This window comes from Rhinopithecus bieti, unplaced genomic scaffold (assembly GCF_001698545.2).
Source record: "Rhinopithecus bieti isolate Rb0 unplaced genomic scaffold, ASM169854v2 scaffold_23460, whole genome shotgun sequence".
Lineage (NCBI taxonomy): Eukaryota > Metazoa > Chordata > Mammalia > Primates > Cercopithecidae > Rhinopithecus > Rhinopithecus bieti.
In genome coordinates this window covers 467758-493765 of record NW_016811040.1, presented here as the reverse complement: position 1 = coordinate 493765, position 26008 = coordinate 467758, and the positions used below count along the sequence as shown (strand labels likewise).

At 42.8% G+C, this 26008-nt stretch overlaps 1 protein-coding gene across 2 annotated transcripts in view; it reads right to left on the bottom strand.

The window, feature by feature from the left end:
• UBE2E1 (ubiquitin conjugating enzyme E2 E1) overlaps positions 1 to 14490 on the bottom strand; it is an 87421-nt gene extending 72931 nt beyond the window's left edge. The window contains exons 1-3 of one of the 2 annotated variants that reach the window (XM_017893393.1): positions 14296 to 14490; positions 12996 to 13180; positions 8922 to 8972 (exon numbers count right to left, since the gene is read on the bottom strand). In XM_017893393.1, coding sequence (XP_017748882.1) covers positions 8922 to 8972; positions 12996 to 13180; positions 14296 to 14367 — 308 coding nt within the window. In that variant the 5' untranslated portion in view covers positions 14368 to 14490. Of the gene's footprint in view, positions 1 to 8921; positions 8973 to 9915; positions 10015 to 12995; positions 13181 to 14295 lie in introns of those variants that run through there. The other variant, XM_017893394.1, reaches the window with a different exon arrangement.
• Between the last annotated feature and the right edge of the window lie 11518 nt (positions 14491 to 26008).

Here is a 26008-nt window from a genome sequence, read left to right as displayed (position 1 = left end):
ACTTTAGAGCATGGCTGCATAAAAGAGGCTGAATAAGAATGGGCTTATTATGAAACTCAGTTTCACTTCACTGGTGACAGGGAATGTGTCAGATGTCTCAGGCGGGTGCCAACATCTCTAACATAACCAACTATCTGGAATAACTGTAGGACTTGGGGGACCATCTCTAGGAACCCAATGTATTTAGCAGCCCTAGACTCTTGCTCACTTGTTAGCAAATGGTAACTTTATAATAAGGTTACAATTTGTACCTCTGTAGACTAAGAGTCCATGCCACATTACATAGATGATAAACCTTACATAAAGTCAAAACAAGCAATTCAAAGGTGTTATATTTTCTCCAATACATCTTTTCTCAATCGAGCCTGCAGCAGAGATCACATCTTTTTTTTGCCACACTGACGTCCAGAGCTTATCTGTGATTGCAGGAAGGTCAAAATTGCTAAAACTGCTTGGGAGCCAACTCAGAAAGACTGCCAGCAATGGACAGCTGTAAAATGTGACAGCAATTTCCCCAGCAATTTCCATTATTTTCTGAAGAGGGTAATGAAGATGTTCTATTAAACCATCAGACCAAATTAGGTTTTTGTGTTTTGTGTTTTAACAAATATGTATTGTTTATCTACCCTTTCTTGGACACTGTAGGGATATAAAGACATAATCCCTGCTCTCAAGGAACTTCAAGTCTGCTGGGAAAGAACACAAACCAAGTAACACCAGAAAGATGCTGCTTCTTTTCAGTTCTATACAAGTACCTAGAGTGCTATTCAAGCACCAAAAATGCTTCCAGTCCTCTAGAAAATTCCAAGCTCCCACTTAGGAGCCTAAACTTATACATTCTCCCACTTAGGGCCTAAATTCTCTAGGCACTTAGGGCCTAAATTCTCTAGACACTGTAGGGATATAAAGACATAACAATCCCTGTTCTCAAGGAACTTCAAGTCTGCTGGGAAAGAACACAAACCAAGTAACACCAGAAAGATGCTGCTTCTTTTCAGTTCTATACAAGTACCTAGAGTGCTATTCAAGCACCAAAAATGCTTCCAGTCCTCTAGAAAATTCCAGGCTCCCACTTAGGAGCCTAACTTACACATTCTCCCACTTAGGGCCTAAATTCTCTAGGGCCATCACTTTCTCTATAATTAGTTATAAAACATTACATCTGCCTCTCTAGCAATTTATTTTATTTATTATTTATTTATTTATTTATTTATTTATTTATTTATTGAGGCTGAATCTTGTTCTGTCGCCCAGGCTGGAGCGCAGTGGCGCGATCTTGGCTCACGGCAACCCCTGCCTCCCGGGTTCAAGCAATTCTTCTGCCTCAGCCTCCTGAGTAGCTGGGACTACAGGCACGTGCCACTGCGCCTGGCTGATATTTTGTATTTTTAATAAAGATGTTTCACCATGTTAGCTAGGATGGTCTCAGTCTCCCGACCTCGTGATCCCACCCGCCTCTTCCTCCCAAAGTGCTGGGATTACAGGCGTGAGCCACCGCGCCCCGCCTCTAGCAATTTTTACTCTTTTCGTCTCTATATTTGCTTCTTCCTCTCAACCTACAAAACATACACCTAAATTCTTATACTTTAGAGCCCCAAGAGAAAATTTCCTTGATCTCCCTCTAGGGACTTTTGCAGCCTTGTGGCTCTCTTCCTATTCCTTTCTCCAAGTCCTCTTCATTTCCCATCCTCCATCTGTAGACATCCCTCAGAGCACGATTCTTTCCTCCTCCAATCTCCGCAATCTTGTGCACTTTACCATCACTCAAACTTTCAAATCTAACGTGGACTACTAAAACCAGTTCCAGCCTCAGTTCCACTGTCAGGCCACCTCAGATTCAATGTGTGCAAAGCTAAACACACGGAAGAATCATAATGCCTACAGCTCACTTTCAAATGGCTCCGCAAAATTAACATATAGAGATAAGAGAGAGACAGAGCAAACATGGTGAAATTTTGCTGAGGAATCAGGGTGAAGGGTGAGCGCTTGCTGTACCATTCTTTTAACTTTTCCTGTAGCTGTGAAAATGGTCAAACTAAAGCAGCTGAGAAAAACATGTAGGGTCAGAATCAAAGACAGAAATCATTGTCCTTGCCTTTTAGGAAGTTTATAATCTATTTAATTTGTCTAATCTAATCTAATTTAAAAGTAAGTCATGCAGATCTGGGAGTTCAATGACTGATTTAATAATAAACTCAAATATATAATCAAACTGCAAATATTTACTGAAGACCTACTATGTGGCAGCAACATGCTAAGCATTGTATGTGATCAACAAAGCAAATAACAAAACCTTTTTTTAACCCTGCGGACAGGGTCTATACATCTCTGCCTCCCTCAAGCCAGTTCATCCTCCTGCCTTATTTATTTCTGTTAATGCATCACCAACTTCCCCAACACCCAGAAGAAGCTGACTCCTTTTCAAGTCCTCCATATCGAAATCAGTGGCTAAGTCCTGTGGATTCTACTGTCTTCTACCTCTCCTTCCTCTCCACTTTGATGGCCACCACTTATACCCCAGACCATCTTGACCTTCCACCTGAACTACCGCAGCAATCTCCAAGTCTCCTGGTTCCTACCGAGTTCCACTCAATCCTTGCTCTGTCTCTATCCAGATAGCCAACTCTATCTGAATGACAGCCCCTACTCAAAAGGGTTTTAATGATTCTCCAGCATCTACAAAATGAAATTTAAAGCCTTAACCTGACACTGAAGAACACAAGCTTTATCTATTACTATTTATTCTCCCACTAATGTTTCTTACTCTCCAGACACAGCTTTTACTCACTTCTGCCCAATAGTGTCCTTTTTCTGTCTTCCCTCTGCTGTCCTGGCTTACACTGTTTCCTATCAGGAATATCCCTTATTCTTCCCCACCCCATTTCTCACCTCCTCCATGAAGCCTTCCCAGACCACTAAGTACTCCAGCCACAATCCCTCAAACCCAAGTCAAAGTAATCTCTCACTCCTCTGAAACTTTATAACATATCTGCATTTTATTATTTGCCAAATAATATTTATATTTCCAAGTACCATTCAAAATCTGAGTGTGCATGTCTTATCATCCTGACTAGATTATGAACTCCTTGAAGGTAGTGCCTTTTCTTTTTTCTTTTATTTTTTGAGACAGGGTCTCACTCTGTCGCCCAGGCCGGAGTGCAGTGGTGTGATCTCGGCTCACTGCAACCTCTGCCTCCGGGGCTCAAGTGATTCTCCCGCCTCAGCCTCGAGAGTAGCTGGGATTACGGGCGCGCATCACCACGCCTGGCTAATTTTTGTATTTTTGGGAGAGACGAGGTTTCACCACGTTGGCCAGGCTGGTCTCAAACTCCTGACCTCAGGTGATCCACCCACCTTGACCTCCCAAAGTGCTGGGATTACAGGCGTGAGCCCCCGCGCCCAGCTTGTGCCTTTTCATTTATAACAGTCCCTCAAAGTTTGTGACAGAAATTTCACATCAGTGTTCTTAACAAGAATCCCTAAAAACTGTGAGTGTTGCCCTCTAAGTTATAAGCATTTTTCTCAAAATACTGATTAATATTTTACAGTGGTATAGCTGTTTATTGTGATAAAATATATATAACATGAAATTTGCCATTTAACCATTTTAAGTGTACAATTTAGTGGCATTAATTACATTCACAATACTGTGCAACCATCACCATTATTTCCAAAATTTTTACCACCTCAAAAAGAAACTCTGTATTCATTAAGAAATAACTCCCCATTGTCCCCTCTCCTCAGTCCCTGAAAACCTCTAATCTACTGTCTGTCCTTACCAGTTTGCCTATTCTAGGTATTTCATGTAAGTGGAATCGTACACTATTTGTCTTTTTGGGTCTAGTTTATTTCACTTAGTATAACCTTTTTTTTTTTTTTTTTTTTTTTGAGACGGGGTCTCACTCTGTCGCCCAGGCTGGAGTGCAGTGGCACGACCTCTGCTCACTGCAAGCTCCATCTCCCAGGTTCACACCATTCTCCTGCCTCAGCCTCCTGAGTAGCTGGGACTACAGGCGCCCGCCACCATGCCTGGCTAGTTTTTTGTATTTTTAGTAGAGACGGGGTTTCACCGTGTTCGCCAGGATGGTCTGGATCTCCTGACCTCGTGATCCACCCGCCTCGGCCTCCCAAAGTGCTGGGATTGCAGGCGTGAGCCACCGCACCCGGCCCACTTAGTATAACATTTTTAAAGTTCATCCATGTTGTATCCATGCATCAGAACTTCATTCCTTTTTATAGACGAATATTCCATTTTATGTATTAACCACATTTTGTTTACCTACTCATCTGTTGACAGACACTTGGGTTTTTTCCACTTTTTGCCTACTATGAATAATGCTATGAATACTGACATACAAGTATCTGTTTGAGCCTCTGTTTTTAATTACTCAGGGTACATAGCTAGGAGTAAAATTATTGGGTCATACGGTAATTCTGTTTAGCTTTCTGAGGAATAACAATAGTATAGTTTTACAATCCAGATACAGTCTTTTGGTAAACACAACCACCACAAGACTTCCTACTCATGTGAAAGGCAATTCATTTCCAGATAGGTTTCTTTCCTCTCTAATAGGAAAGGACCCCAGTGTTGATCTAATTCCCAACAGCCTGACCCTGATATGGGTGCTTTTTTGATTGTGCTGAAACCCCAGTCTCCTGGTTGTCACAATTTTTCAACACTGCCTCTAAATGCATAAGGGTATACACACTGCAATGATGAAACTAAACATCATTCAGATGTTTAAGTCACACTTCTATCCTTAACGCATTTAGTAACATCAGATAAATGAAAGATACTAAAAGGAAGAATACTTTTCAGCACATAAGATACAGGGTTTTGTAAAGGATGACTTCTGCTGAACCTATTTCTTATACCCAAACAACCATTTAAAACATGCTGAACCTGGACGAGGTATGTAACACTCCACCGTTGCAAGAAAAGGATCTCTTTTCATTCTGAACCACGATGAGCAGCCTGGGACTTCTGAACTGACATCTCATTACCATTACCACCAATTGGAGGAGGCAGTGGAATGTCAGAAAAATACAACGTAAATTCACAGAAACTACGTGGAAGTATACAAAGTGCTAACTTGGAGCACCTGTGTGCAATGAGCAGGATCAGAAGAGGTCATCAGGACCATCTTTTGCTTTTTACTCCACAAACCTCTGTATTTGAATTTTTCAAAAACACGTATTCTTGTATAATATAATGGCTTAAAACTATTTAAAATATAGGCAGTGTTAGAAAAAAAAAGCTATTAAAAGAAGGCTAAATGGAAATTCTGTCACATACAGAAAAACTAGTATCAGGGCCAGGCACCATGGCTCACGCCTGTAATCCCAGGACTCTGGAAGGGCAAAGTGGGTGGACCGCTTGAGGCCAGGAGTTTAAGATCAAGCATGGCCAACAGGCGAAACCCAGTCTCTACCAAAAAATACAATGAATTAACCAAGTGTAGTGTCGAGCGCCTGTAGTTCCTGCTACTTGGGGGCCTGAGGCAGGAGGATAGCTTGAGCCTATGCTTGAAGTGTTTAATGACTTTTCAGGCATTTTATCCTAAAATAGCACCCCATCTGAATTTTTAGGTTAAGTCACCACTGAGACATTTACTCATGATACAAATGTATTCATTAAATAAAATCTTAAGTTTAAAGGACTTAAGCAAACTATGCCATTTAGTTGTACAGACATACTGTCTACAGACATTCATGTCTACAGGCTAGTTATAACTAGTCAATTTAGCAAAGTTTGAGCCCTGGGCTATAAATAACGGCTGCAAAACTGACTCCAGTGGCCCAGACTTCGTCAGCTATCTAAAAGGCATAATTTTACAATCTAAGATCTGGCACACTTTAGGGAATCATTACAAAGTTAACATATTTTTTCCCCTAAAAGAACAGAGCCAAATGATAGGGGAATAAAAGCCTAACTAAAATGAAGAGTGAGTTGGGAAACTATTTTGTGTGTGCGTGCGCACACACACACACAAATAGTTCAGAGATACTAAATTAAGTTCAGAGATACTGAAATTAAGAATTTGATTTCTACGGCAACATAAAGCAGTTTGAAAATGCTTACTTAAAATTACTTTCCACCGGGTCATTGAATACAATCTGTACTGTGTTCTAAAAAATATCCACCGTACATAATATACAACATTAAGAATTTAATTTTATGTTTTCATACATTATAATATATTGAGCAACTGCATTTCACATAAGTTTTGATGCTCAGTAACTTCAAATATTTTTGCCAAGTGCTAAAATTAGTGAACACAAGCAGTCCACCTTCCTTCAAGAGGAGCAATTCTTCTGATTTGCAATAATCAACTGTTTACTGAGAAGTTACTATGTGCCAAGTGCCATATTTTAATAACATGTTTAAAACTACACACTGAATGCTGACTGAAGAAAGGAAGTATAGTAAAGTGTAGAAATATAAGACAGACTAATGAAAACCAATTATTTAACTCATTGAAATCTCATGCTTTCATGCTGAGGGTAATTTTAAACATGTATGCACTTAATATATCGCTTAATTAATAGATTTTCATTGGATGCTGACTTCAAAAAGTATCACCAAGGCCAGGCGTGGTGGCTCACACCTGTAATTCCAGCACTTTGGGAAGCAGAGGCAGGTGGATGACAAGGTCAGGAGTTCAAGACCAGCCTGGCCAACATGGTGAAACCCCGTCTCTACCCAAAATACAAAAACTAGCTAGGCATGGTGGCACGTGCCTGTAATCCCAGCTACTCAGGAGGCTGAGGCAGGAGAACTGCTTGAACCAGGACTCGGGAGGTGGAGGTTGCAGTGAGCTGAGATCACACCACTGCACTCCAGACTGGGCTACAGAGCGAGACTCCGTCTCAAAAAGAAAATAAATAAATAAATAAATAAATAAATAAATAAATAAACTATCTTTATCTCCAATAAAGTACATTAAAATATTAAATAATTAAATCCCAAAAGGTAACAGCACAAAACGTAAAACCAAACTCATTTAAGAGAGCTGAATACTGGGACTACTATATAACATTAAGACAGCACCATTAGTAAGCCAACCAAAAGTACAAATTTTAATTCACATTACTCAAACGGCCCCACTGGAAAATAAAGTCATCTTTATTGTTAAAAGACAAAGTAATAGACATTCTCTTGCAAGAAAATGCCTCGTATTTTCTCTGAAATCAGAGATTTTTCTAAAAATTTAGTATTTTGAGCTTTGTCTCCCTAACACCAATCACCCAATGGGCACCCAGTTTGGAGCATCCCCTGACCACAGGTAATGCCCAAACATTTCACTTAAAGGGGTAATTGGGAGAGTTTCCCAAAGATAAAAAAGTTCCACATGCCTCAGGAGCATAAATGTCCTACACATAAACTCAGTTAAAATGATGTGAAACTTAAGTGTACTTATGCTGTTTTTTAAAATGATTAATCCCATGAAAATCTTCAAATGGTTTATAATTTTAGATTTGATTGTGCTTATTCACAAGAAAGCCATTGTATGTTTTAATCAATGTTATCAATAACACACATATAGGAGACCACAATACCGCAGCAGCAATAACTAGACAGCACAGATCTACCTTGGGGAATGTACACGGATTCCACACAACAATCAAGGGAAGCTACAGGCTTCCATTTGAACCACCACCATCAAAACAATGAGTTAGGCCTAAGTCTTATTGTTTCTCCACTTCTCAACCATCTTGAGAGATTACTGGCCATGAAAGAATTCCCCAGAATGATTAAGTGCTTCAATTATAAACTACAGTTTAAGATCATTTCAAACTCAAAACGACTTTCCTTACAAAACAGGACAAAGTTTCATCGAAAAGCATCCCACACCTAATCACCATTAAGAACGAAAGTAACCAAAATGGCAATAGTTTTGTATTTAATCCACTAATTAGTTTATTTTACAAAGTTCACTGTTAATAAATAAAATATTTCATTTAGCTTTTCAACCTGACTATTCCCACACACTTATCTTAAAAATTGTGTACAGCCACTGAATACTTTGTTGTAGTAACTTCTATTCCTACCAATAAGTTTAGAGTATTTCTGAAATCTCACATCCCTTTCCAACGCCGATCCTGAGAACTAGGTTAAATGTTATACTTAATTTTTAAAGTATGGGAGTTACAGGACCTCCCTTAAATAAATGGCTCTATTCTAATACATAGTTGTAAGTCACCCCTCACTTCACTGTTGATCTAGTAAAGTCATCAAGTCTTCCAGCTTGACTCAACAGTAGCAAAATGGCTTCTCTAAATAAAGTTGCGATCAACAAACCCTTAGAAAGCTGGTTTCAATTTGTTTTGAAACTGAAACACACATATGTACATAGTCTGAATAAAGCAAGTGAAAAAACACCCCCATGAAAGAGTTTAAATTCACAATGTAAAAGAAAACCTTTATCAAAGCTAGAAATTGTTTCCTGAATTGCTTTGTCAAAAGTCTAATAAAAAATCTATATGCTACGGAGTGTTTGAAGATCCAATGTTTTAACTCTACGTTCTCTTAGCTTAGCAGAGACTGAATAAGAGATTACTATAGCAAAGCAGTTTTCCAAACCAAAATGCCCTTTGCATCTAAAAGGTTTTACATCATCCTTAATGGCATACCAAAGACCCATGATTAGGCAAGGATACACCTTTAAATTTACTTTAGTTTTGTTTCATATAGGTAAAAATCCATTCCAAATAAATCCATTACTTCTCCTCAACAGTACTGAGCTTGTCAGAGGCTCATCAAAACATTATACTCAGATTAATAAATTTCAGCTGTTACGTGACGTTAGTGCCATAACAAACATTAGCCAAAGAATAAAAGAAAAAGTATACAATAAAAGAAAACCCAAGACAATGGTTAGAAGAATTTAAAAACGAAAAAAATCTGAAAAGCAACTCACCTGCAGTTAGGTGGAGGATCTAAAGTGATGTCCGCCAGCTCCTTCTGAATTCTGGAGTGGGGGAAATGAGAAAGACAAACACAAGAAACATTAAGGCGTGGAAGCCTCCCACCTGTAACGTGCAGGTCTGCAAATAAACCTGAGCGCGATCACTGGATTCTACTGGGCAAAGAGGAAACTACACATCAAGAGCTTCAGGTCCCTAGTTTAGGAAAAAACTTTTCACCGAGGCAGTGAGGCGGCCTGGAATCTCCTGTTCTCATCTATGAAGTTTGACTTCCAACCTTGCCTCGCAAACCAGGGCAGTTCTATTTCTCGGCGTTTTCCATTTAGGACCTAATTTTAAAGTTTCTCACTTGCGGACCGGTTTCCTCAGTCCCTCCCCTGCACCTCCTCTCCCCAGGCCGGAGAGATCACAGCCATCGGTCCGTGGGAAGGACGCCAGCCTTCAGCCTTCTTTGCCCCTTGGGGCCCTTTCACCCCTCAGATGCCCCCATGCCCACTCCGGCAGGGCGCCCCCCACAGGTCAAAGGTCCGAAGCCTCGCCAGACACCAGACCCGCGCGGAGTCCTCAGTGACGACGCCAACATGGCCGCTCCCCACGAGGCCCCTCGGGCCCGAGTGACCTGCTAGCCGTCGCGGGGTGCCCGGGAAGCCCAGACTGCAGGTCGCTCCCTAGCGGTGGGCTGCCACCGCCCAGCCACCCCGCCCCCACCCCGCGCGCGCCCCCGACGGCTCGCGCCTCGCCGGTGAAGTTGCGGGCGGGGGAGGGGAACAGGGTGCCCGCACGGGGGCTGTTCCACGCCGCCCCAGCTCACCTCTCCCGGCGCCCAGAACCTCGGCCCGAGGCCGCGCGCGAAAGCAGGGCGCGAACACCCCCGCCTGCCCCTCGGGCACCACCGACCCCCAGTGGCCGGCCCGCGACCGCACAGGTGCACCGGACCCTGCCTCCGCCCCGCACGCTCGCCCTGACTCTCGGCCCACCTCCCCGGACCTGCTTTTCCCAGGGCGTCCTCTAACTTCCCGGGGTCTGCCCACTTCCTTCTCCATGGTCCGCTCTCTAGCTCACACTGGGCACAGACCGGGGACCTGCAGTTTTCTCCCTCCGCACCAACCCTCGACTTCACAAAGGGCCCCATCCCCCACTCGTAGGCCGAAGCCACCACGCAGTTCACACCAAGCCCTGGCCTTTGTCTTTTGCTTACCTAGGCACTTAGAGCATCAATTAATACGACAAAGTTTGGGGCCTCTAAGCTTCTTCACCTTCTAAACGGTGCCTAATTTTATAACCTGTCCTCCTCCTATCATATAAAGCTCGGTGGGGCTATGTTACAACTTAAAAATCTCACCGAGGCAGCACTGTAGTTAAAAAAATTTTACACACACACACATACACAGAGCAATCTAATTCACAAAGGATGCGTTTCCCTTTCCAAAGGTTTTCTGCGGGTAGGAGGACGGCCTAGCTATATGTAATGAGGAATAGGTTTTAAGGACGACGACTGGGGGAGGTTCTATAAACCTTCCTACTGGAGGACATTTCCTGTCCCTACAAATCTGTCAACTTTAGAAAGGGGTTTGTTCACAATCTCAATTGACACGTATTTGTGTCCTGCTAAATTCTACTGCTACCAAAAAGCGTTTCATTTCTGAGACATTCATACTCCTGCTGTTTGACTCATGACTGTACATTAGACTCAAAGTTTGGAACATTGGTTTCCTGATTCTTTACCTGCATCTTTTCTAATAACTGTATTTTAAGACCTACACACGTAGGCAAAAATTTCCTCCCCGGAGCACAACGCATATAAAAATACATATTGACTTCGGTCTTCCCTGCCAACCCAACTCCCACTATAAAATAGTCACGAAAAAGGTAGTTGTTTCTTTAATACCTAAGAAGTGTTAATACCAAAAAGCTTTATCAACTTCATCTTGACAGACAGCATTTGCATTTCCAAAAAAACTGGCAAGAGATTTGCAGGACTAACTCATACCTATTTCCAGAGAGTCATTCTTGTTCAGACCACTTGCAATGGGGGGCTTTCCTCTACCCACGGTTTAGAAACCACTTTCCAACATGCAGTTAACAGCCTGTTAGTCTGCCAGTTCAGGCTTCTTTTTCACTCCTCCTCCTGGTGAATGTGCCCCTTCCAATTCTATGGGCAACACCTACCTTCCAAATCAATATACTTCACAGAACAGCCTCCATAGGGTCCCACTAACATCAATTTTCCCCATTCTCTTTCCTGGATACACTGTCCCTCTCCTTTTTTTTTTTTTTTTTTTACCTTTTGCTATTAACCTTAGGTCTGCTTTAACACTAATAGCTACTCTTTCAGCAAGATTATCAAGGAGCTAAATTCATTGCAAAAAACAAAACAAAAGCACTGATGTTGATTTATAGGTAAAATTACTATTTGTAGCTTCCCACCTTTCATTTTTCTACACCTACCATCTCTTTTCCAGAACTTCCAGATAAATTTTTAACTTGTTTAAAATAAAAGGACAAAGTACGTCTAGTGAAAAAAAATTCCCCTCTCTGTAATTCACTCACAACAAAAGCAGAGTATTTTCTAGTTGATAACTGTGTCTTTACCCCCAAATATATTCATGTACACCAGGGATATCTAGCAAAATATAAAAATGCAAATTACCAAAAGCAAGTATCCTGGCTTGAGCACGTGAGGCCAAAAAGTGAATGAGGATCAAAGAGCCTAGAGGATTGAGGTCGGGGGCAGTGTTAAGGAAGGGCCTGTCCCAAGTGGGCAGAGTAGATGCCAGGTTCCAGGAAAACCGCACGGGGCTAATCAGTGAGGGTCAGTTAGGCCTCCTGAGAAGCTATACAATCAAACCAAACCTATAAAAATGAGAACAATCTTGCAGAGGCACCTTGCCACTTAAGACCTCCACACTATTTTTAAAAAGTCACTCATTCATCAGCCCATGGTTAGGTCACCAAAACACTGCCAAGTTTTCAAATTACAAGTCAGGCAAGAATGACAAAACTAACTCTCAAACCCTGACTTCCAGGCTCACCACTCAGTGGAGAGATCTAAAGTCTCATGTTCTACTTTATTTTAAAAAATTTTAAGAAGGGTATCCCTATCTAACACATCATTTGGACTTCTTACTATCTTCCTGGTTTGCCACCTTTTTAACAACTGCCTAACTCTGAGAGCAGAAGGATTTATGAAAGGGTGTCTCAGGGCTCTTAGGAATCCATTAAAGATTATTTTAAGGTTCATGGCGATCAGAGGATATTACTGAAGGATGGCAGGAGTAACAAGTAGCTACCTCTAGAGCCTTAAGAGGAAAAGAATAAAGAAAAAGAGAGACTGCTTAAATTGAAAAAATAAGGCAAAGTAACATTTTCATAGCATGAGGACAGCAAATAGCATGAAAAAAAGACAAGTTTCCCTGAAATTTGGTAAACTGAAGTTTTAAAGAGAATAAAAGAGAACCACAAAATAACCTAGAATAACTATTTTATAATCACTTACTGATTCATTCATTTGCTCAACTCTCTGAAAAATCTCTTTAAATTCCACCAGAAAGCACGTCTTCACCTACTTAATTTTGTACCTGCTAATACGAGTTTCTTATTCCTTATGCAATTTGTAAAGAAAGCTGTATTTAGAAAAGATCATCCATGCAACAGGTGAGAAGGTAAAATGGTCACAGAATTCATTTTGATGCAGTTGTCTGGGCTGGTATTAGTAATTAAGAAATGGGATGATGGCCTTGGGGAAGGAAGGTTACAGATCGACCATTAGTAGGACAAGAAATCTGAAATCAGATTTGGGGGTCACTAATAAAAGTAATGAAGATTCTTACAAACTTCAGCAAGAAATGCCAGAGGGAAGCCACAACAGCTGCATGTGAGCAATGATTAAAAAAAAAACAGAAGCAGCAATAGAGAAAATAATTAGGGCTTCCAAGGCCCTTCTTTCATTTTTAAGAACACATAAACCATGAGGAGCGTTTAAGCTATCCTCATTGGGAGGCAGACCAAATGCAGCAAGAGGCAGTTCGGAAAATAGGAAGCCTGTGGAAAAAAAAAGAGTACGGTACCTCTTGGCGCTGGTGGAGAGGAGTTTGGAGTTTTTGCTCATGCTGACTTTACTCTCCTTCTTCTTGGGGGTGTTTGTTTCTTTCTCGGTTTGCTGGTTGGAAGACGAAGATGAGGAGGAGCTGGTGCTGGCCCTCGAATCGTCATCCGACATAGCGAACCCCCCACCCCACCCCGCAAACAGCCCCTGCAGGGGGAGGGAAACAAAACAGAAACACACAAACCATGCAGCCAGTGTAAATAAGGAACTCGGGTGCTGTCAGGAGGGCACTGACCAGGGGCGCACGCGGCCGCCCACCGCCCTCCACTCGCTTTTCAAAGTCTGCAGGCCCATTAAGGCTTTTGCAAATCGGACGCGGCTTGTTTATTTTTGGCCCCAAGTGGGGAACGCTGTGGGAAAACGGTCTGGAGCTAGGAGAGCGGCCCCTCCCTCGCCCCCCGGGGCTCTCCGCTGGGCAGGGAGGGAGTAGCCCGGGAGGCGAAGGAGGGCAGGGCGGGGGCGCGGGGCGCCGCGGCGGGGCAGGGAGGGAAGGTCCGGCAGCCGGCCGGCCTCGGGGCTGTTTTTGTCCGCTTTCCGGGGGTCGTGGGGTGGGGGGCCGGTGGCCCGGGTGAGAGACTGTGGGGCCCAGAGAGGAGTTTGGCGAGGTCGGGAAGAGAGGAGGGGCGGGAAGGAGTAAGAGAGGAAGCCGAAACAGGGGGACGGAGGCGGGGAGCGGGTGCCCGCGGTGGGGAAGGTGAAGCGGCGGGGGGACAGGGCGACGAGGCCCGAGGCCCCCCGCGCCGGCCGCGAGGCCCTCCCGGCCTGCCTGCCTCTGGGCGCCCCCTCAACGGTTGCCTGGCGCGGGAGGGGTCTGAGCACACGCCCGCCACTCCTGGGGGGATAGGGCTGCGGCGGGGAGTGGGGGGGGTCGGCCTCCGCAGCGAAGAATAACAATGAGCCCTCCGCCCCGGAGGGTTAATATCCTTGAACCCCACCCTGGGGAAGCGGAGCTCCCCAACTCCTCCCACCCCCCTCCCCGGCCCCTCGGTGGCCAGTGGGGGGCTCTTGGGGCGCGCTTAGACAGTTCGGAGCCACAATGACCCGCCCCGATGCGGCGGCCCCAGCACCCCAAGCGGTCCGGGGTCCTTGCCCATCCCCCGCGGGCGGGCCCGGACCACTGGGGGCTTCCCAGCCCTCTCTGCTCCCCCTCGGCCCCGTGCCGGCGGCCGGCAGCGCCCGGCCGCGATCGGGGAAGGCGGCGAGGGGTGGTTCCCGAGGCCGGCGGCGCGGCGGGGGGCGGCGGGCCGTGGGGGATCCCGTACCTCTCTTTGTGTCTGAGCTCCTCCGTGCCAGCGCGGCGGCTGCTGCTGCGGCTGTGGGCTGGGCCTGGCCATCCGTGTCTCTCTCTCGCTGGGAGAGGAAGCGGAGTGCAGCAACCAGCAACTATTAATCAGGCATGGGCTTCCCCCCCAGCCACACACGCTCGCACACACACCACCCCCCCGCCGCCGCCGCCGCCGCCTCCTCCTCCTCCTCCTCCTCCTCGCCCTCACCCCTCCCCCACCCGGCCCGGTCCCACCCACTTGCGCTCCCCTCCCCCTGCAACACCTCCTGGGGGTGCGCGAGGAAGACCCAGGAGACCCCAGGAAACCGTGCCCCCCCCCACACCCCACCCCAGCGCCTCCTCCAGACGCCCGGGAAGGGGCGAGGGGTGTGAATTTTCTCTTAAGTGGTTTGGGAACCTGGATTCTGGGCGGGAGAGGGGAAGCCAATGGAGATGGGGGGCGCTGGGAGTGATTGGAACTGGATGGAATAGGGGGGTCACGAGAGAAAGTTCTTTCCAATGAGGGCTTTTGGAAAGGAGAGTGGTAGGGAGGTGGCAAATTGGTGAAAAAGATGGTAATCTGGTGGTGGCAAAGACTTTAGAGAATGCAGCGGGAACTCCACCTAAAAAGCGATTAAAGAGAAAAAAAAAATCACACAACAGGGGTTTTCTTTGGACTGACACTTGCTTCTCCTTCTAGCAATTTACCTGCTAGGAGCAGAGGTCAGTTTAGGCACGCCTGTGAGAAAATCCCAAACCGGGAATTTTCTGCTCAGGTCACGCGAGGCACGTGCAGTTTTACAATATTAGATTCTTCCAGTCACTTTTTATAGAAAGTGAGGTGGTTTTATAAGAGTGATACAAAGGTTTTGGTGACAGGTAAAACCAATGTGTAACGGGGCTTGCGAATGTGAGAAATCAGTGGGTATAAGCTATATACTACTAAATTAGACTAGATTTAGAATTTTTGGTGTCATTTTACATTAGATACAAGATTTGGTTTTTGGAAATTATGGAAAGTTCTGGGGATCACAGTGCTTTCTTTAGCTACATATAAATGCTATTCAAATAATATTTTTGAAATGATCAGTTCTTCTGAATTGTTCCTTATGTAGCATTTTTGCCAATTTTTTTTTTAATATTAAGCCGTCAAATTACGATTTAGTTTCTCACCTATTTGTCATTTCAGTTGAAGGGAACTAAAGAGGTGTGTGCCATTCAGATACAACAGTGTCACACATACAAGGTCTTGTACATTAAGGAGACAGCCTCAGATTTCCATAGGTCACTCTAAATTATCTCATTCAAACTGCCATCATTTTCCGCGGCAACAGTGGCTTCAGTTACTACAGGAGAATACAAGATATACGCCCATGGCATATCCAGTAACCAGGAAAACAAGCATTCTCACGACCCAGCCGAACTCCTTCTAACTATCAACCTGAAACTCCAGCTTTATCAAGACTCATAAAGTAATTGTGCATGCTTCTTGCTCAATCCCTACCAGGAAACCTGTATCTGCCAGGAGTTGTCATAGAATAAGAAGTTCAAAAGCTGGAAGAAATCTTCAGGGTCATAATTTCAGCCTCCTGCTTCCAGACAGAACTATTTCTCCACCACTGAAATGCATATAGATTTTGAAAAAGTCTCCAGACATAACCTTTCTTAAGTGTTTGGTTCCGGGAGTCCTGGTAGAGTATATAAAAATGATGACATCTCTGCTGTGTATTTGAAAATTTTTTAAACTTCTGAAAACCGATTGTATTTTGTTCTGATGAAAAGATGTAAATTCAGGAGAAAACAATAAGCAGATGAAATAAACTCAGGATGAAGAAAATAATCTAAAAATCGTTATTAAAATTGAAATTTCCTCCTATGAAAATTTGGATTTCTGATACTTAAAAATATATATCTACATTATGAATACAACCAGTAAAAAAGTCATGTGTTATAAAGGCAAGAACTAGCAGAGATCACAGGAAAATGAAAGGCTTGATTTGCTGAAGTGATCAGGACAGTAGCTGAATTTTTTCTTTAATATTGGTTTGCATAAATTGAATACCAGCTATAATAATAATTCTTTTGAAACAGAACATGATATTTTGTGTTGCGTTACTGATGCTTGGGTTGGACTGATTCCTTGTGAAAGAAATCATGAAATCTAACGGCTCCTCCTATGTGGAAAAGTGGTTTCCCAACCACCTGTCTGGAAGGTTTCTGGCCCTCTTTTGTGTACCATTCCCTCTAATCTCCAATACCAGCTAGCTTAGTTTAGTGCTTTGTGGTTTTGGCATGACCTGATGAGAGGGAATAAAAACTTCAAAATGTTTAGAAAAGAATCCAGTCCTCTCAAAAGACTAACCTTTATGTCAAATTATTTTTAAGACCTGTATACAACTGCCTTAGAGGAAAAAAATTCATACACAACTTTCTATCTCTCCTTGTTATTAACTACAAGGCCTAGAAAGCTAAATTGACCTCCCTGAGCCTCAGTTCCCTCATCCATAAAAGGCAGGAATACCTGTGCTCTACTGACTGGCAGGGTCAAATGTGGATCTGTCAAGAAGGTGATTTATTAGCTGTTATGCAAAGTAAATTATTAATAATTCCACTCGAGTGGAATTTTCTTAGGACATGGGTTTGGGGTTTTGTTGTTGTTGTTGCTTTTATGTTTTTTGTTTGTTTGTTTGTCACCAGGGTAGAAAAGAAGACATGGGATTTTTATAATTTAAAATTAGTGAAAATATAAGAAACCTTCCAGGAGAAACATACAGTCAAGGAATCACAGGATTTTATGCCTAGAAGGGGTCTAAGATATCTTCTAGTTCATACTCTTCATGTTACAGATAAAGAAATCAAGGCAAAGAAAGTCGGTATGTCGGCCGGGCGCGGTGGCTCATGCCTGTAATCCCAGCACTTTGAGAGGCTGAAGCAGGTGGATCACGAGGTCAGGAAATCGAGACCATCCTGGCCAAGATGGTGAAACCCCGTCTCTACTAAAAATACAAAAATTATCTGGGCTTGATGGCACATGCCTGGAATCCCAGCTACTCAGGAAGCTGAAGCAAGAGAATCTCTTGAACCTGCGAATCTTGATCGGAGGTTACAGTGAGCTGAGATCGCGCCACTGCACTCCAGCCTGACTACAGAGCGTGACTTGGTCTCAAAAAAAAAAAAAAAAAGAAAAGAAAGCCAGAAAGCCGGTATGTCTTATCCAAGGTCATGCAATAAATTGGTGGCAAAATTGTTGTTATGACCCATGCTATCCACAGATGATCTTGTCAGTTCTGGCAATATTGGAGTGGGAGAAGAGCCTCAATTACATTGCAGAAAAATATATTAAATATAAAAGGGCTGGGTACAGTGGCTCACGCCTGTAATTCCAGCACTTTGGGAGGCCAAGGCAGGCAGATTGCTTGAGCCCAGGAGTTTGAGACCAGCCTGGGCAACATGGCAAGACCCTGTCTCCACAAAAAATGCAAAAATTAGCCAGGCCTGGTGGCTCATGCCTGTGGTCCCAGATACTTGGGAGGTTGAGGTGGGAGAATCACCTGAGCCCCAGAGGTTGAGGCTGCAGTGAGCTGTGATTGTGCCACTGCACTCCAACCTGGGTGATGGGAGTGAGACCCTGTCTCAAAATAAGTAAATAAATTAAATATAATATTCTCTGATAATATTTTTGAGAATATATTAACAATCAAGACAGTTGGGAAAGTGGGAACATGGAAGCAAGCTAAGGGAATCACTGAATTTGTAACATTTGCTTGAACTAATGACTGCTATTGAAGTTCCCCACCTCCACCCTCATCCTAAGAATGTCCCATTGTTTATTTATTTTGCCTGTGTGGTTATCTTTTAAATAGATAATATATTTTCATGCTATATTATTCTAAAGAAACCAGAGAATATGCCATGAAAATATCTTTCTGCCCCTTCCCCCACCCCTCATTTCCTTTGGAGAAAGCAGTTTTCTGTTGTAGTCTATGCATGCGTAAGCAAATGCATACATATGCATTGAATGCTTTGATAGTAATGCTCAATTTACTATCAATTTTACTCAATTTACTCAATTTTAAAAAGCACATCCAGTCACAGAAGCCCAAGTAGTATTGCACTGTGACGTCTTGTGGACTTTGAGAAAGTGGGCTCCAGTTTTTATTAGTACCTATTCCTGGTTTTCAGAATGACCTAACTCTCCTTCAAGTTGTCTTTAGAGTATCAAGTACATTTAAGTAGAAGCACTTGAAGATCAAGGTGCTAGTTGATCCCTAGGAGGTGAAATATTACAGTTGAAAGAAGGAGACTTGGTTTAACTTTTTGACTTGTTGCTTACGCTGAAATTCAAGTATTTCATAAAGATTCTCTTTGGCCGGTTTCATGTCCAAAGAATTGTCAAGCAAGTTAACTTTTGTTAATATAGTTTTTTAACTTACCTTACGGCTGAATAGAAAGGATTTTCTTTGGCAGGCTTGGTGGCTCACGCTGATAATCCCAGCACTTTGGGAGGCTGAGTTGGGCGGATCACCTGAGGTCAGCAGTTTGAGACCACCCTGGCCAACATGGTGAAACCCTGTCTCTACTAGCCGGGCGCGGTGGCTCAAGCCTGTAATCCCAGCACTTTGGGAGGCCGAGACGGGCGGATCACGAGGTCAGGAGATCGAGACCATCCTGGCTAACATGGTGAAACCCCGTCTCTACTAAAAAATACAAAAAACTAGCCGGACGAGGTGGCGGGCGCCTGTAGTCCCAGCTACTCCGGAGGCTGAGGCAGGAGAATGGCGTAAACCCGGGAGGCGGAGCTTACAGTGAGCTGAGATCCAGCCACTGCAATCCAGCCCAGGCGACAGAGTGAGACTCCGTCTCAACAAAAAAAAAAAAAAAAAAAAAAATTAGCTGGGTATGGTAGTACATGCCCGTAATCTCAGCTACTCAGGAGGCTGAGGCAGGAGAATCTCTTGAACCCGGGCGACAGAGGTTGCAGTGAGCAGAGATCATGCCATTGCACTCCAGCCTTGGTGACAGAGTGAGACTCCATCAAAAAAAAAAAAGAAAAGAAAGAAAAGATTTCCTTTTTCCGTCCAAAGAAAAAAAAATCTTGTGTTTGCAACTTATAAAGAATTTATATAAAGCCTTTCTGGGAAAAATGGACTCACTAGATTTCAGTCGGCTTGTTTCATTTTGTAATTCTCCTTTGGCTGAAAATCTATTCCTTGTAAGAAAGATAAGGAAAGTTCAAAAGAAGGGTCGATTCCATAAAGATGAATGTGATCTGGAGCATTTACCTTCAATTTGGGTCATTTTTCCATAGGCCTTTAAAAAAAAATAGCACTGATCCCATTGAAGGACCCTAAGTGCTATCATACTTTATTGGCCTGAATATTCCTATCACAGGAAGGTAGGACAGAGCTAAATTATTTTTTTCTACCACATGGAGGCATTGAACAACCATGTGATTTTCAAAATTTATCAAGACTTGGTAAGAGTCTAATGTCTCAGGCAAGGGCAAAACGGTTGATTTGATGTCCACAAAAGGATAGTGATTATTATGAAAGTACTCTTTCATATGAAAGTACCTGTTTTTTAAACAAACTAGCCTTCTTCAACTTTATATACACTGATCACACAAGAATAGATTATATTAGAATATGTAGGATTATAATTTGAGCAGTTTGGTTCAACCTTTTCCTGAATCGAACAGTCTTCCAGTTTACTGAAATTTGGAGGAATAAAATAGTAGGGAATAAATATTTTTATTTCATGTTCTCAATTATCTATTGTGAAACTTCTAAAAAATACCAACTTCTCCACAGTCCCATGGTGTGGCAAATCTATAGTCAGGGATCCAATTTGAATCCAAAATTTACCTCAATAATTGTAAACCCCAGAAGCAATTGGCAGCAAAGATACCAATCTCGACTTGCCTACAGGACACGTTCTGTCTTTGCCACCGATTGTACTCATGGCTGTGCCTCAAATAAATTAATCAACAAATATTTATTAATTAGTCAGTGTAGGCTAAGTACAGTGCTAAGTGCTATGACAGATGTAAAAAGTTGTTTCTTTTTTTTTTCTTTTTCTTTTTAGAGACAGGGTCTTGCTCTGTCACCCAGGCTGAAGTGAAGCGGCTCAATCATAGCTCGCTGTAACCTCAAATTCCTGGGATCAAGAAATATTCTTGCTTTGGCCTCCCCAGGGGAGTCACTGGGATTACAGGCATGAGCTACCACACTGGACCCAAGATGTAAAGAGTTCCAAGAGGTACCCTCTCGCCTCCAGTAAGGACCAGAGGAAAAGGGATTAGAGCTGAGCCTAGAAGGACAAGTAGGGCTTGGGAAGATGAAGAGACATTCTCAGGTATTGAAATGGCATTGAAAATGATGTGGAAAAACATCAGACCTGAAATCGATTATTATTAAAATATAAAATTACATATATATAAATTATAAAATGTAAAATATTATATTATCAAAATAATGTTTTATTGGAAACAAAAAGAAACTGTTAATGTTTAAAAGCATCACTGGCATGAAAGACAAGGAAAAACTGAGACTCTAGATTAAAGGAGACTAAAGAAGCACAAGAACTAAATATAGTATGTGATCCTGATCAGACCCTATACTGAACGGCAAAAAAATTACAAAGGACAGTGGGTCAACTGAAAAAATTAGAGTATGGAAGTTAGATTAAAGTGTTGTATCAATGCTAAATATCCTGAAGTTGATAACTATATGAAGAATATTTTTGCTTTTAGGAAATAGACACTGAGCTATGAAGGTGTAAAGGCACATGATGTCTGCAAACTATTTCAAATAGTTGAGGAAAAATGTTACTAATTGATAAATCTGGGTAAATGGTATATGGATGTTTTCTGTATTATTTTTGTGACTTTTCCATAAGTTTGAAACTTAAAAAATATATATATGTAGTTACCTCAGAGGAAATGAAATGGAGTAAAATGAAGGAGAGATTGCTAACTCATTACATATTTCTGTATCATTTCTTAAAATAAATGTGATCCAACCACTGAGTCTTTAAAGAACAAAAAATATCTATGGAAGTAGAAAAATGCAGAAAGCGATCGGAAAGACCATTAATAGACTAATTTGGTTGAGAGATTCAGAAAACTAAGTGAATGGAGAGGAAGAAGGATGAAAAGCAGGTACCAAGAGCTTGTGGAGGGGCTCAACAGTGAGCTAAGAAGCCTGGATTTCATTACAGGATAAAAAGTACAAGGGGAAAACATTACAGGCATTTTAGCCTCTGGGTATTTTAAGAAGATTAGTTTGATAGAAAAGCCAGAAAGGAGTCAAGGAAACCAAGGAAGACGCCATTGAGAAAGACCAGGCTTAGGGAAGCAGCTCCTAATTCCTAATTCTCTGTGCTTATTTTAATTAATCACTGTTTAATGTTGAAGCTCTGGGAATCTAAGTCCCATGTTAGAGCATTTGTCTGCTTAGAACTGTTTTTAAAACAGTGCTTGGTCCTTAGTAGGCATGCAAGAAAAAGTTAACCAAGGTAGGGAATGAAAGCCATCCTTGCTTTTAGTACTATTCCTTTCTTTCCCTTTTCCCCATCTCTTCTGATGTTCCATGATTCATGCATACATGATTACACCATCAAGCAGTTGGCAGTTGACAAGGAATGTGTGGGTGGGTGTTGTTCACTGAAAGAGGGTGGGTGACCTCAAGGTGAGGCCTAAAGTGACCGCCACCCTCCAGCCCCCCAAGCATTGTGAGGAATTCAAGCCTTGACATCAGAGTCACAGAATTCCAAACCGGAAGAGCTCTAGAGACCAGCAAGTGTTCCCCGTTCTATTGACAGATGAAGACACTAAGGTGCAGGGAGAAAGGATGAGTTTTCTGAGGTCAGGCAAGTAGGTAGCAGCAGAACCGAAACCTTTCCCTTGACGGAATCAAAGTTGACTATGGGGATTTGTGGAATCCACATCTCTATACCTCAAGCATGGAGCAGCGGGCAGGGACTACAGAAGCAAGAGGAAACCTCCATGGAGGCAGGCATGTTCTCATTCTATCTACCCAGCTACTACTGCTTTTCAGGATCTGGGCTATCTCATAGTCTTTGATATCCACCCAGCAGTGAGCATTGGGCTGGACACACGCGCACACACACACACCCCTTGTTTCCTGAATTACTTAATTGGAAGCTAACCTAAGGATGGGCACGGTGGCTCACGCCTATAATCCCAGCACTTTGGGGGGTTAAGGCAGTCAGATCACAAGTTCAGGAGTTCGAGACCAGCCTGGCCAATATGGTGAAACCTCGTCTCTACTAAAATACAAAATTAGCTCGGCATGGTGGTGCATGCCTGTAGTCCCAGCTACTCAGGAGGCTGAGGCAGGACAATGGTTTGAACTCAGGAGGCGGAGGTTGCAGTAAGCCAAGATCACACCGCTGCACTCCAGCCTGGGCAACAGAGCAAGATTCCGCCTCAAAAAAANGAATCCACATCTCTATACCTCAAGCATGGAGCAGCGGGCAGGGACTACAGAAGCAAGAGGAAACCTCCATGGAGGCAGGCATGTTCTCATTCTATCTACCCAGCTACTACTGCTTTTCAGGATCTGGGCTATCTCATAGTCTTTGATATCCACCCAGCAGTGAGCATTGGGCTGGACACACGCGCACACACACACACCCCTTGTTTCCTGAATTACTTAATTGGAAGCTAACCTAAGGATGGGCACGGTGGCTCACGCCTATAATCCCAGCACTTTGGGGGGTTAAGGCAGTCAGATCACAAGTTCAGGAGTTCGAGACCAGCCTGGCCAATATGGTGAAACCTCGTCTCTACTAAAAATACAAAAATTAGCTCGGCATGGTGGTGCATGCCTGTAGTCCCAGCTACTCAGGAGGCTGAGGCAGGACAATGGTTTGAACTCAGGAGGCGGAGGTTGCAGTAAGCCAAGATCACACCGCTGCACTCCAGCCTGGGCAACAGAGCAAGACTCCATCTCAAAAAAAAAAAAAAAAAAAAGAAGCCCACACAGATACGTTCCCAACGTGATAGACAGGATAGAAGCAAAGATTCCTACATCCCTTTTCAACTCTGACTTTAGTCATCTTGAAAAGTCTCTTCAGATCTTGGCGAAGTAGTAGGAAACAGGAAAATGGTGAGCATAATCACCTTGGTTTTGTGGCTGAAACTACACATATCACCACTGGGTTCCCCACAGATTGTCAGGGGCTGAAAGCTGGGGAGTATCCTTGCCCCTTTTCCCCATTGCTTCCTTTTTCTCCACTCCTCCATCCCAGAGAAGAGTGCAGCTCAGGGTAGTTATGAGAATGAACAGACCCGAGTTTTCATACCTACCTTGCCGCTTATTGGCTACACATCCTTGGAAAGTTGTAAAATCTGCCTGAAACTTTGTTGCTGCATATGTAAAATTGGGAAAATAAAACTCACTTCATGAGGTTTTTTTGAAGGTTAAATGAGAAACATCTGTAAAATGCTTAGTCCTGTTCCTGGCATGGGCTAAGTACCCAATAAATAGTAGCTGTTATCAGTCGAGTCTAACACGTCTCCTGGCCTAACGTATTGTCTCAATGCTCAGTTTAGCGACCTTTCTTTGGCTGATCCAGAGTTGCTAAGAATGAAAGCTTTAGTTACTAGAAGAATGCATGCAGCTGAACCTCACTTACATACTATTTTGTGTTGTTTCCTGCAGGTCAAGAAGTCGCAAGCAAAGGGAGACCAGGACCCCTGCTGTATTCCAGCTCCACCCCAGTGCCAAGCTCATTCCAGGAGCTGAGTAACCACCTGTTGATTGATTATTACACTGACAAGAGCCCTGAAAGAGCATGAACAAACAGGTAGGTCAGAAAACATCTGGGGTTTGCCCAGAAATGTTCCTCTCTAAATGAATGAATCAGAATGGCCCACGGATGTGATGCTTCTGCTTAAATTGTTCTCGAAGACTATCAAGAGAAGGATGTTTTCAAATGATTTATGTCCATTACTGGAATTAATTCTTTCTCTTTAGATGGAAAGGCAGTCCAGCCTCTTAGAAATGTTAAATGGAGAGATCTAAAAAAACAGCTGGCTGCGAGCAAGTTAGGATTTTCAAAGTTTAAAACACAAAAAAAACTTCCCTGGGAAGTTTGTCAATCACGAGGTGGGCAAGTATGGAAAATGTTGGTGAAAATATTTAGGCTTCTAAACAGGCTAATTCCCCCTGTAAGACTTGCTCTTTTATTCTTGGAAGCAATACACCTGTCATAATCAGCGCTTTTTGTTTGAAAAGGCCATTCTCAGAAACATCTGTGAGTTATTCAGGTTCTTACGTCTAAATCTAGAAGAGGACTTAAGACTGGATAATTTGAGGAAACATTTGCTCTCTTCTTAGGGTTCTTAATTTTTACTATATTGAGGGCTTGAGAGCCACGACTTTTTTTGAAAACAGTTTTTTTTTTCTCAAAATTGTAAAATGTTAAGATTTCTATTCAGAAACCCTCAAATAATAAAAAAGCCAGTTACCCACAATTTCTCAATCACTCCTTGGTACCAGTGTATCTGTGACTAGTATAGGAAGATAGATGAGAATTCTTTCTAACACTGAGATTCATGTTCCAATGCTGAGAGTTTACTTGCTTCCAGTTGTGTCTTAGCTTAAAATAAATCTTTGGGGTGGTGGGTTGGTCTATGAGGTATATATTTAAGATGTTATTTTTGGAAACTGCTAGAGAATAAAATGAAAACGTGATTTTTCTCGAACTTGGCTTGAAAGTAAAATAAAGATTTTATGAACTGGGAAGGTGAATACGTTTACTCTCCCCAAACTTTCTCACTTGTAAATGAGTGGCTTCGTGCAGATCCCAGAGTTGGGAATTCAAATCCTATAGATTTTTCTTAGCTTTGTCTCTGCTTGCGAATCAATCTTTACCCAAACTATTAACCATGCTCTGACTTTTTTTTAAAAAAGTACTTACAGTTCCAATGCGTTTATATTATAAACCCATATTATTAATTTTATCCGATCATTTATTTATTGCACATCTAAGTGCTACACAGGCCCCCAAACCGGAGAATTTAGGTTTGACCCTTTGTAGGAATGGCTGAAGAGGTTTTCCTTAGGAGGATCAGGTGGGGTGTTTTTTCCCCCTTAAATGTGGGATTTTTGTGTCCTCTCCTCATGAAATGTACATGAACTCCTAATTGTGTAAGATGTGGAAGGCAGAGCTGTGCCGTGTGTCACCATCACTGAATGGACATTTGGATATGGTGCTGTGCTGGGTCACGTCCTGAACAATTTTGACACATAGCTTCTGCTTTCTAAAATGGTACTTTTAAAATTTGTTTACTTTTTATCATCAAAAAATTTCAAATCTTTTTTTTGCTAAATCATTTTAATGTAAATTATAGATATCAAGACAATTTACCCAGCCAGGCGCAGTGGCTAATGCCTGTAATCCCAGCACTTTGGGAGGCCGAGGTGGGCGGATCACCTGAGGTCAGGAGTTTGAGACCAGCCTGACCAACATGGTGAAACCCCGACTCTACTACATACACAAAAATGAGCCAGGCGCGGTGGCATGAGCCTGTAATCCCAGCTACTCAGGAGGATGTGGCAGGAGAATTGCTTGAACCTGGGAGGCGGAGGTGAGCCGAGATTATGCCACTGCACTCCAGTTGGGCAACAGAGTAAGACTCTGTCTCTAAATATATATATAAATATTTATATATATATATTTAT